Consider the following 12,418-nt stretch of genomic DNA (forward strand, 5'->3'; position numbering starts at 1 on the left):
GAAATGGGACCGGGTAAAAGTCATATTTTCATGTAGTCATATACTGCATCCTCAAGCATCATGCTTTTCATTTGGTGTAACAGTTACAAATCTTGTTTTCCATGGCTGAAATTCAACTGGAATTATATAAATTGTACGGAATTTTTACTTTTTGCGACATATTTGTAATTGAGACACTAGACCCAAATTCCATCCCCCAAAATGCTGCTATTCCATTTTTTTGTGCAGAAAGATAGAATTTCTCCTATTCCCGCCCCCCATTCTTCCATTTCATTCATACCCATGGTGTAAAAGCAACATCTCTTGCCACCCATGGGCCTACAAGATTTGGTATTCTTATTCTAAGCCACCAACAAAAAAAAGAATAAACATTCACACTTTGAAAGTTAAGCACGTGCTTGCTTCAGACAACCGTGTGTGCTGCAGCAGCCTCCAAAACGGCATTGTGACTCAGTAAACGCCATGGTAACCCAGATTCATAAAAGTCAAACACATGGGAGAGAAAAATGCGTGGTGTCAGGACAAGCAAAAAAAAAAAAAAAATAGAAGCACTCGGAAGATAGCTAAGGACAACGTCCCCCACACAAAACTCATTTAGTTGTAGCGTCACTCCAAGCACACAGCGGCCGTGGTTAAGCACGCTTTTAGCAGTTTTCTCAGTGGGGAGCGTCTCCAGTTACCACACGTGGCTGCTAACGGCCCGCTGAAAGGCTCGAGCATAACTGCCGTTTTCCCAGCAGCACCAGTAATTTCTGGCCAGCCCCAGCCCTGCCGGCCGGCCGGCCCGTGCCACCCGGGGGGCGCCGAGGCCGGGAGCCCTCGACCCCCGCCACCGCCGGGCTCAGAGGCCGGGAGGCGGCGAGGAGCCCGGCGCAACGCCATGGCGCCGGGCCGCGCCGGAGAGGCGCCCAGGAGGGCTCCGGCCCGGGGAACCTGGTCACGGCGGCGCCTCCTGACCCCGCGACGGCGAAGCCGAGCGGCAGCACTGAGGCGGCCCCAACCCGGGGAAAGGGTTTCGCCGCCCGCACGCGGGGCGCCGCGGTAACGGCTACTGCGGCGGGCGGGGCGGGGCGGGGCGGGGCGGGAGCCTCGCGCGCCCAACCGCCTCCCTCCCCGGCGCGAACGCCGGCCTTGGGACCGCCCCCTGGCGCGGATTGGCCGGGAACCGCCCCACCCCCCCACCTCCACCTCTCCCCTGCGTCAAAGATTAAAAACCCGCCCACCCCCCTTTCGGCCTCATCCGGTTGGAGAAGCCTCTTGTCAATCACTCCTTCCCCGGGAACTCGTCCCAGCTCTCGCGTTCTTCCCACCCCCGGCCCGCGAGGGGGGGTAGTGTGTGTGTGTGTGTGGGGGGGGGGTTCCATGGTGCCCTTTTCGCATTGGCTGCTCGGCGCTGCCAGTCATCGAACGCCGGCGCAACGGCCGCTCCTCCGTGCCTTTCTTGCCCCCTGGCGGGTAACCGCTGCCCCGCCCCTCTCCCCTCCCCCCCCCCACCGCCTTCCTCCCCGCCTCAACTCCACTCGCGCCGCCAAGTTGCGCGACCGCTGGCTCGGCGGCTCCGGGGCTCGGGCGGCGCGGCCGCGGCGGGCGGAGACACTCCTGGCGGAGCGGGAGGGGACAGGATGACGGCGGAGGCGCGGGGAGCTGCCGGCGGCGGTTGAAGGCGGAGAGAGGGCGTGTGGAAGCGAGCGATTTGGGGAGGAGGAGGAGGAGGAGGGGGGGGTGGAAACTGCCTCCCCGGTGGGCTCGGCCCAGCGGCGAGCGCGGCCGATGACAGCGGGCTCGGCGCGGGCTGGCGCAGGCGAGCCCGGCTGAGGGGGGCCCGGAGCGAGTGAGGCGGGAGGCGGGCAGCAGCGGCGCCGCCGAGCCCGGCCCGCCGCGGCTCTTGTTGCGCCTGCCCTGAGGAGAGCGGGAGCCCGGCACGCCACCCCCCCGCCCCGCTCACGGGAAAGTTTGGCGTGTGCCCGCCCCGCCGGGCAAAGTTGTTGCTGGGTTTGTTTGTTTGCTTTTTTTGTTTTTCCCTTCCCTCTTCTCCCCTCCCCGCCCGCCGCCTCCCCCGGAGCCGGCTCCGCGCGGAGAGGAAATTGGGAGGGAAGCAGGAACTGGGGAGCGAGGCAGCGGCCCGCATCCAGGAGGCTCCTCAGCGCCCGGCAGCGAGGGGCCAGCGCCGGGACGGCCGCTGCCCGAGGCGGCGCGGAAGCCTGCTTGCCGCTGGGACACCAGCCCTCTGCACCGCCTTTCGCCTTGGTGTGTGTGCGCGGGCCGGCTTGAGGGCAGGGAGCCTTTTTTTTTTTTTTCTCCCCCCTCTTTTTTTTTTTTCTTTCTTTTAAGCCCCTTTTTTGCCCGCCCGCTTTCTCCCTCCGCTTTAATATATGCTTGTGGAGAGCGACGTCCCGCCGCGCCGCCTCACCGCCCAGCCATGTCGGCGGCCATCTCTGCCGCGGAGAAAGTGGATGGCTTCACACGGAAATCGGTGCGCAAGGCTCAGAGGCAGAAGCGCTCGCAGGGCTCCTCGCAGTTCCGCAGCCAGAGCAGCCAGGTGGAGCTCTCGCCCCTGCCCCAGCTCAAAGGTACCGCTGCCCCTCTCCCCCCTCCGGCTAACAGGTGCCCCGGGGCCCCTCGCCTGCCCCACCGCCGCCTGCCGCGGCTCGTCCTCCGGCCCCGGCTGCGCCCTGCCGCCGGCCCTTGCGGCCGTCGTGCTCGGCGCGGACGGGCTTTCTGCCTCGGGCCGCGCTTCTCCGCGGGTAACGGAGCGTGCGGGTCGCTTCTCACCGCCGCGGGGCTTAACTGCGCTACCTGGCAGCCCCCTTCCTGGCTCTTTTAGGAGTAAGCGTTGGGAGGGCAGGTAGGCTTCCTGACGGCTTGTGCGCAACTGTAAACTCTCCCTTAAGCTGATAAATTTGAGTGTAGGAGTAGAGAGAATTGAGGATTAAAACCGTGGAGCAAGTGGTGGCTCCTCCCACGGGGGGGGTTTTGCAAAGAGGAACTCGGTGCCTGTGGCATAATATCTTGAGTTATCAGAGAGGGTTTGCCTTTGACTTGTTTGTGCTTTCCCATCACCTCTAGACAGTTCTTGAATGACTCTTTACTTGTCTTATTCTAACTATCAGGAATTGCCCCAAAGCCTCTCTCCTGCTTAGTGTGGTACAGGATCAGTCACACGCAGTGAATTAAGGTTTTTAGATGCTGGCCTCACTAAAACTCAAAGAAAATAGTGGACGCTTATCCTGTGTCCTGAAGCTAAAATCTGAATAGTCTATGTTTGTTAGAAGAGTACAAAAATGAAGTTAGTTGTAGCCTGTCACACCTTTAAACATCAAATTCAAGTTGTATATATTTCTTGTTGTTTTAAAAATTACAGAAATAGTTATTAGGTAGAGAATATAAGTTTGTTATTAAAATAAAGTGTTTGACAAGGACCTGAGAAAGACGGTGGAGGTGTTACCTTAACGTTACCCAAAATACTAAATTTCTTGATGCTACTGTTGATCTTAGGATTTTTGAAGCTGTATCATGTGATGATGGACAGCAATCTCAATTTGCATCAAAAATACAGAATTTAAATGCAATTTAGCCAGCTTAAAAATAGTTTTAGGTATCAAATAACTTTTTTTTTTGCTGCTTGTTTTCTTCTTACGGCTTTTATAGTCATGTTTATAATATTTCAAGGCTTTTTTACTCGAGTGGTAGATGTACACAGTAGACAGTGTAAATCATGAAACTGTTAGCAGAAATGTTATTAGAAGCAAATAAGCTAGGGCAGGAAGGTAACAAGGGAGTTGTGGGTTTTTTGTTTTGTTTTTGTTTTTTTCCTCTCCCATATCTGTTGCAGTAACTGTGGGTGTTCTTACTGCTTGGTTAGGATTTTCTTTTCTCTGTCAAGTTCTATCCTATCTTGGTAAGCTAGTGTAATTTGAGAAAACTAGAATAATTATTTTAATTCTTAACCAGAGTAATTTGTTTGAGATCAGAATTCAGTTTCTGCTCTTGGTATGGCTACGTTTCTGCATATCTTTAATAATGACTCTCATGCATACACTGTTTAGACAGTGTATATTGCTCTCAAATATGATTTTTATAACACTGCTTGCTACTAAGACCCTGTAGAAGCACTTGGTAAATATCATGAATAGGTGGCAGAATTCAGGGAGTTTTGGTCCTGATTCTGCAAGCAGTTAAGCATGCATACTTTATGCAAGAAATGACCCAGCTTAAATCAGTAAAATGTCCAACTTTACATTCTTTGCTGAGTTGGAACTTAATGTTAAAAATGTTTCACTCTGTACAGTTAAGTCTTAGAGTTTTGTGAGTGTATTTTTAAAGCTGTGTTCTTGTAGTATAGGAAATTCTGCATGGCATCAGCAGCTCAGACGTTTGGAAATTTGAGGCCATGAACAATCAGAGGAATGTTTTCAGTTATTCATAGTTTTATAGTAGTCTGAATTGCCTTAAATTCTTAATGGAAAATAACATCTGGCTTTGTGCTTATGGTTTAAATTTAAGACTCATACTCCAAATCTGCCTCAGAATATAAATTTTGAGCAAAATATAGAATTGTTTTTATGAGTTAGCAAAATGAAAAACCCACTGGTGACTGTCCCAATCAGCCAGTTATCAGAAAGTCAGGCAGCACACTTCTGCATATTTTCTCTCTTGGATTTGTGATGTTTGGATATACTGGGAATTTGAATTGTCCTGAACATGGCTACATATGATCTTTTGATGCTATAAGATGATTGTAGTGTATGATGTTTTTCTCCCGTTCTTCATGACACTTCCTCTCCTTTTTTTCCTCTTAAACATCCCCGCTCACCCCCCCCCCCCAAAACAAGAGCGCTTCTAGAAATAAAGTATTTGTTCTGTTCACATGTGTCTTGGGAAAATGAAGCTTTACTTTATTACTGAACTCTACATTTACTTCAAAGAATAGCTGTGATGCTGCTAGTATAGTGTCATCTATAGAGTAACAGCCAGCATTCGCAGGGAGCGGCTGAAAAAGGAAAGTATAGTCATTATATGAATGCCTAAGGATATTCAGCATGCATTTCTGACTTTAGATTAACACTCTCTGCTTTTTCGGATAAATGGTGAAATGCAGATGTTTGAAGCCTTTATTGGGAGAAGTTTTGTAGGTGAAAAACATTATACTGCTGTAAAATATTTCATTTTTTCTATAGTTACTGTCTTGTTTCGTTGTTTCAGAGAAAATAAAGTATTCTAAAACTGCCAGGCAGGTTTGTCAGATTGGCCCAAAATACTTGCACATTGTTGTACTGGAAGGAGAGATCTTATGAAAGAAGAACTAATCATTTACTTCTAACAAATACCTTACTGGGTGGATCGTTTATTTTTTCTTTTATCTAGAGAATGTTGTTTATTTGTCACTAAAATGGCCAAATCAGATTGTGTAACATACTTGCCCAAGTTTTAAGTAGTGTTGTTTGAAAGCCTGTAGATAGATAATATTGTTAAAAGTATGTTATTTTTGGTGTATTGCTGTTGCATATTACCGAAATTCCCCAATTTAGCTGCATGATATGCCACCACTAGGAGAAAACACTTATCTGTGACTAGTAATCACTGTCCCAAATAGTATTGTAACTTCAGAGATTTGGAGGGGCAGAATTGTGTGACTCACTAAGATTCAACTTATTTTTGTGTGTGGTGTAGTATTGTGTGTCAGTTCTGGATAAAAGCTCAGCAAAGCCTAGCTGATGTCAGGCTAGGTAAATTAGTAATGTGTTCTTCAGTTAAGTTAACAGGTTTCCTATGTGTTTGTTATTCAGGACAGTGTCCATTTTACTGTATTATTTAAAAGCTAAATAAGAAATACTGAGGACCCAGTGACTATTACAAAAAAAAAAAAAAAACCCCAAAACTTACTAAAGCTGTAGCAGGTTGTGTGGTTTGGAGTTTTGGGGGTTTGATTTTTTTTTTTTTTTTTTTTTAACTTTATAGCTTACAAATCCTTTGAATACATACAGCCAAAAAAATGTACTAGTTAACAGCAGGATTTTGTTATTTAGTGGACAATCCTGACACTGTTGGATTTAAAGAAATCTGGCAAAGGAAGTATTATTTCAACATCTTAAGAATTGGTAACTGTGTCTTAATAATTTAGTAAATCATTTTAAATGACTGTGGTAACATACACAGTTAGCTTCATTTTTTGAAAGCAGCTTGGTCTGGAAATCAGATATGAACTCATTATGATAAAAGTATACATACATGTTTCCCTGGTTTTGTGTGTGTTTTTTTTAATAAAGGAGTTGAAAAAGTGTGTAAGAAATATAGGTGGAAAATGGTGAATAGAAGTGAAGAAAGAAAAATCCTTGATTCAACCATGCAGCTTATTGGTTTTTATTTAGTACAATTAATATGGTCTGTTTGTTTGTGAAGCAAATATACCTTTTTCCTCTGTACCAAACATGTCAAGCATCACTGGAAGGAATAAAGCATTTCCTGACATTTCTTTGTGATCTTCTCAGGACTGAAAATCCTTTTGGGATGAGATGGGTCACCCCAGACTTATGTCCATACACAGAGAGCAAAACTAATGAAAGAAATTCTTGCTGTTCACTTCCGAATTGAACTGTCTTCCTATGGAGAACACTCAGGCCCTTACAGCTGAAGAACTGGAAATTGGTCCGAAAATCCCATAGGCTAGGAAGAGTTATAAGAATCTCCATGGGATGGAGGATTATGGTGGGAATGGTGAAGGATACTGGAATAAGATGCTTATAAGGCAACTTCCTAGTAGGCAGTTTGGACATCCAAATAAGGGGGCCACAGTGAATGTTAACAATGCTGTTATCTCTCCTCAGCCATTGAGAGAGAGAGAGAGAGCTTGGACTTAACTGGAAACTAGGTGCAGTGTTCAGGCTAGGCTTTTGTGGAAGCATTACAGGAAGGCCCAATAAACTTGACTAAAGGTTTAAATTTAAACATTACTTAAATTCATCAGAGATAGTTCAAGCCTTAAACTTCTGATGTTTTGAGTCATACACTGTATATTTCAGAGTAATAAAAATAAATGGAGTTTAAAAGAGCTTAGGGGATTTTATTCTCATACTAACATTAACTTGCCTTTGCTCACAAAAGGAAAACATCCTTCAAAAATTTTAGAATGGTTTACTTTTACTAAAGCCTTCATAAATATTTGTAAGTGAAGTGACAGATCTATGTCTCTGAAGTTTCCATTGATTTCTTGTAGTTCCTTATCCTCTACCTTTTGTATTCAATATCACTTGCAGCTATAATCTTCCTAGGTAATATTTTTCTTTAAAAGACAATTTTTTTTTCTCAGATGAAGAATGAGTGCATTCTGTAAATAATTGTGGTTTAATTGTTATGTATAATCTCAACAGAGTACACAGTTAATATAGTCAAAATCTCTGTCTAGTGAGGTTACAGTTTTGAAAAATAGAGAAGTTGTAATAGCTAGAGAAGATTTAAGAATTTTTTAATCATTATAATATAATTCTATGGAAAATGAACCGTTTAATTTTTTCTGTATTAAGGAACTGTTCTCAGTTTATGGAGTGGAACATTTGGTCTTTAATTCTTAAAGAATTGACCTTTCTTATCCTTAGACTTGAATTTTTGGTCTTAGAATATACTTCCATCAAGAGCAATTCCTAAATATAGAATCTATTGACAGTCTTCACATGAACTTTTCTATTTAAATCTTTCACATCTTCTGTGTGCCAGCTTAGTATCAGATTTCTTTTTTTCCATATTCGTAGCTTTCTAGTTTGGTCAGATATTAGTTTTGCAGGTGCTGAATTTAATGTTAGTTGCTGTAAGAAATATGAATGTGATTACTTACTGCTCCAGGCTATCTGATCAAAATAACGTTACATCGATCTACAACATTCTTTTTAATATCTGTCTATCTTAAAATCTTTCTGCGCTTTTGAAAAGGTGCTGCACCAACAGTTCTGTACTGTTGCAAGCAAGAGTTATCTAAGTATAGAAGGGATGTGTGTTTTCTTTGTTTGGAAAGACAAATACCCCATCATTTCCATTGGGAAGGGCATAAAATTCAGCTTCTCTGCCAACGTAATCCTAACACTTGTTTTAATCTAGCAGACTAAAGTTATGTAATTTTATATATATATGTGTGTGTGTGTGTGTATGTAGTTTCGTAACAACGTGTGGAGTTTGAAGGTTGGAATCACAGCTTAACTAAACAAATGGCTGTTAAGTAATGTCTGTTGTGTGACACCTCCTTGGCAAAACTCTCTACTAGGAATTAGACTGACAGTGCTAGCTGCTTCTTAATGTCCAAATCATTGTGTAATTCATTGATTTTTATCAGAGTGTCACTGAATTGCTTTCTACTAAGTTTTGCTGAGTTCATGGTCAGTAACGTATGGTGTCTAAGGGATGCGTATTTGATGGCATACTTCCTGAATTAAAGGCAGAGCTCATCTTAGTTAAGGTTGCCTACAGTTTTCCTTCATGAGACCTTATTCTCAGCTGCTTATAACATTGCTAAATTGTTTGGGCTGAAGTTTTCCATGCCAAGTATGGACAGGTTTTTTTGTTTTGTTTTGATTTCTTTTGGAACTGTTCCTCAAGCCAATTTTCTTAGTTTCAGCAAAGAAAGTCCAGCTGTTTCTAAGACTGAAATAAAAATGATTTGTATATTGTCAATATTAAAAATCTTCAATTGTCTTGAGCTCTAATGTTTGCTGTAATTGGGAGCTTAGCTTATAGTTCTTAATAAAGATTGATCTAAATTTGTCTGAGCTGTAAGATTGATCGCTTGCGCTTGCCCAGTAGCTTTCGTAGCGCGGTAGCAAGACTGAGTCAGTTATGTACTATGCCTACTTCATGCTCTGTGAAGAACCACCTCTTTTGCAGCTGCTATGCATGACTTTTCTTTGCTTTTCTCATCCGTAGTTAGTGCCAGGCACTACAATTGAATGTATGGAAAACTTGTGACTTATAGTTCTCACTTGTAGAAAAGTATTATGGGTGACAGGACAGTGTGGCAGTGGTAGGCTAAGCAGAGATGGTAAGTGGGAAGAGAGGGCAGAAGGATCTATAGCTGAAACTAGCTCCTTTCCAGTAGCTGCAGTAAATCTCATATTTTGGGTCTCAAACTCCTGTTCTGCTAAAGATTGGCTTTGAAATTTTATGAAGATGTTTCCTATCAGGCTCTTTTCTAGTTTATTCATAGTAGTTTTTTGTTTGCTTGTTTTTTTTGTTTCCCTGCAACCATGATTTTCAAGCTTCCCATGACTTTGAAAGTAAATCAATCTTCCTGAAATATCACAGGCTCGGGTCCCCCCCCCGGTAAATCGGGAATTGATTGCAGATAACAGACTTTCATGTAATGAACTGACTTATCTGAGAATTTAAAAATTAGGAAAGCTTAACTGCAGTTATTTTCACGAGAGCATGAAACTTGCTTTCAATTGTTGTGTTTAAAAGTGCTTCTGGCTAGTATATGCTGTGGGGGGACTGAGGCAGAGACAGGCTGAGGGAATATAGAGGCAGAATGGTGGGGTATAGAGGCTGTGGGAAAAGGCAGCAGTCTAATAAGAATCATAGGTGACCTGTAGTTTGCTATGAAGTAGCATGTGTTGCTGCTATGAATAAAGCAAAGGGGAAAGGGTCGATAACGGGATTGTGCTGTCCTGTTGCTCGGCTGTCATCAGGAAGGGATTTCCACCTCATTTTTGTCTTAAATTCCCGCTCTTTGCCATCGTTCCTCACTGTCTCGTCAAGTAGCAGTGGTGAAATTAGTAGTTTTGTCATAGCTTTCATCAGCTGTATGATAAGGTTCAGAAGAGAAATGTGAATTTTGCTGTGGAACTGGGAGGTCAAGGTGCAAGTAATAACGAAAGTTGTATTTGTGTGTGTAGATTCAAGAATAGCGCTGCAAAAGGAGTATTTGTTAATTCTAGTAAGTGATTATAAAAATCCTCAAGAATTAATAGCATTAAAGCCATTCCCTACATAATGGGAAAACTTTCAATTTGTTATGCAAGTTTACTTTTCACATTATTGATGAAAAGCTTTATATCCGAGACTATTGTGTGCTTGGAGAGTTGACAAACTGCATATCGGAGGTGAAAGCAGCCCAATAGATTTTCATTGGAAGAACTGAAAGAGGAGGTGGAGTGAGTGGTTTTGGAGAAGGACAATATAGCATAGGCTAGGGAAGCTGAATCTGAAGAAGAGTAGAAATAAGAAGTCACAGCAATTAGTCTGAGTGTGACGCTTTACTTGTGCCCTTGCAGTAATTGAGCGCTGGCAGGGTGCATCACTGCATAGGCAAGTGAAATTTTAGAAGTCATTTTTAATAGGCTACTCTGTTACTGTAGAAGGTTCGTCCTTTAAAAAATGTAAATCAAAAGTGCATCTTTATTGTATTTGTTTCTTCCCATCTTCTTTGAAGATTTCCTATTAAATTACTCCCCTATGCATCCTCTTCACACATTTAAAATAGCGTAAGGGCTAAATTCACTGCAAACTGAGATTCTGTACTTCTCTAAAGTAATATTAAACAGCTACCCCTCGGTTTCAAAAAACGTGTCTTTGTATTGCACTCAACACTAATTTTTGCCATTTGGAAACAACAAGGGCATTTCTTCAGTTTGGGGTGGGGAGGACTTGATTTGTAATGTTGATTTGTATTTTCTAATGTGATGCCAAACTGGAGTAACTTTAACATTTTACTCAATTTTATTCTTAGATTGGGTGGGCAAGTAAGTAGTACAGGAGGGAAAGAATACAAGTCAAAGGCTTAAAATTGCACAGTTTAGATCCATTTATGGCATACTTCATTAGCAGCACTCAATATTTATAAAATACCATAATTTCAGTCAAATTGGAGTTTTACAGTTGACTTAAAGGGGAGTTATTCAAATGGTAACAGCTTCTACCCTTTCGAGCTTAAAAGGTGCAAAGGAAGATTTTCTTTTAGGCTTTTAAATATGTTCTTATAAACCGAGGATGTATTTAATGCTGTGCTGTGTAATGGTTATTGAGTGTAGGCTTTTACTTAATATGCATGGCATACAACTGTGTCACCTGCTTCTTACTGTCCTTATTCCCTGTACTTGTGCATAGTGCCACAGGTGTTGGGGGTGGGGGGGGGGAAGGGAACAGAACTGTTCAGATGATTCTTTTAAATTCTAAGCAGTGTAGATGTGAAACAGTTCCGAGTCTACAACCTGGAAGGTGTTTTGCATCTTCAAAATGATGTGTGAAAATCCTGAATTGCATTTAACATCTAGATTTCAGTTAAACAGTATTTCTATAAGAACAAAGGTTTGTGTTTTTTTTTTAAAAAAAAAATGTTGACATGTCTGTTCTGAAGTTGACAACAGCTATTGTAATTTGATACAGTATGTATTTTAGGAATAAGCAGCATCATACTAATTTGTTCCCTTCTGATCTTTCTTTGATCTGACAATGTCAGATACTGAGTCTGCAGTCTCTCTTCCTTTCTGTAGAGTCTCTTGTGTTTTGCTCGTGGTTAATTTTTCCCATGTGTTAGCACTTAAGCATGTGAGTGAGTTACCGGGAGTAAGAAGTTGTTGTGTGCCAGTTTATTCATGGTAACTATTTCTATGCTTTTAGCTTGGGGCAAATACAGTTTGATCTCTGTTAGTAACCTTTAAAGAGAAGACCTGTTTAGATACCCAGCGCTTTACCTTTATCTTAATTTGCTCTCTTTTGTCAGGAGAGCGCTTTGAAAGCATGGATATTTTACCATAACAAAAGCCTTTGTTACTTTCTGTGTAAGAAAAGCTATTTAGGACTTATATTTTCTGTTTTTGGAAAGCGGTTCCAATGCTCAGGCTTTTGTATCACTCTTTGTAATTTTAAGATGCTTTGAAGGTTGTCATCTATGCCATCTTCATGTCTTCAGAATAATGATTTCCTGTTCCAGAAGCCATTTATTGCCACCCTCCCCCAGTCTAACCGTCTGGCTGTGCATGTAAATTTTGTGAACAGGAGGTAAACACCCTTAAATTTGGTGCAATCTTTCTTAAAGAGGCAGGGTTCCTTTTTTAATTATTATTTTAAGATAAAAATTACTTAAGATCGATGATGAGCTGTTAAAGCTTATCAGGCCAGTGAAACCATTATTTGGGATAACATCTCGTGTGAAAGAATGCTGAGGCTTAAAGCCTCTGGTATATTCAGGATTGGTCCATCCTGGCATATGATCAGTCAGTAAAACTGCCTGATGGTTTTTAAATGAAGACGGCAAGTATAGTAACTGTGTATGCCAAAAACATAAATGAATGTGCTGGTGAGCATAGTAGTTGGCTTACTGGTGGAAGAAAAGTTGTTTCAAGTTCAAGAGGAGTAGCATAAGTGTTTTTTGGAAAACTTGAGCTTCAGCTGTAGAAGAAGTGAAATTTCTTTGCCTTTTATAAGAAGTACATAGTAT

General features: G+C 42.6%; 1 protein-coding gene across 1 annotated transcript in view; it reads left to right on the forward strand.

Moving 5' to 3' along the window:
• The first annotated feature begins 1,512 nt into the window (after positions 1-1,512).
• The window catches only part of PPP2R5A (protein phosphatase 2 regulatory subunit B'alpha), a 45,494-nt gene continuing 34,588 nt past the window's right edge, over positions 1,513-12,418 (forward strand). Inside the window, exon 1 of the mRNA XM_068939789.1 lies at positions 1,513-2,570. Within this exon, the coding sequence (XP_068795890.1) occupies positions 2,420-2,570 (151 nt within the window). The 5' untranslated portion in view covers positions 1,513-2,419. The remainder of the gene's footprint in view (positions 2,571-12,418) is intronic.

This window comes from Struthio camelus, chromosome 3, assembly GCF_040807025.1.
Source record: "Struthio camelus isolate bStrCam1 chromosome 3, bStrCam1.hap1, whole genome shotgun sequence".
NCBI lineage: Eukaryota > Metazoa > Chordata > Aves > Struthioniformes > Struthionidae > Struthio > Struthio camelus.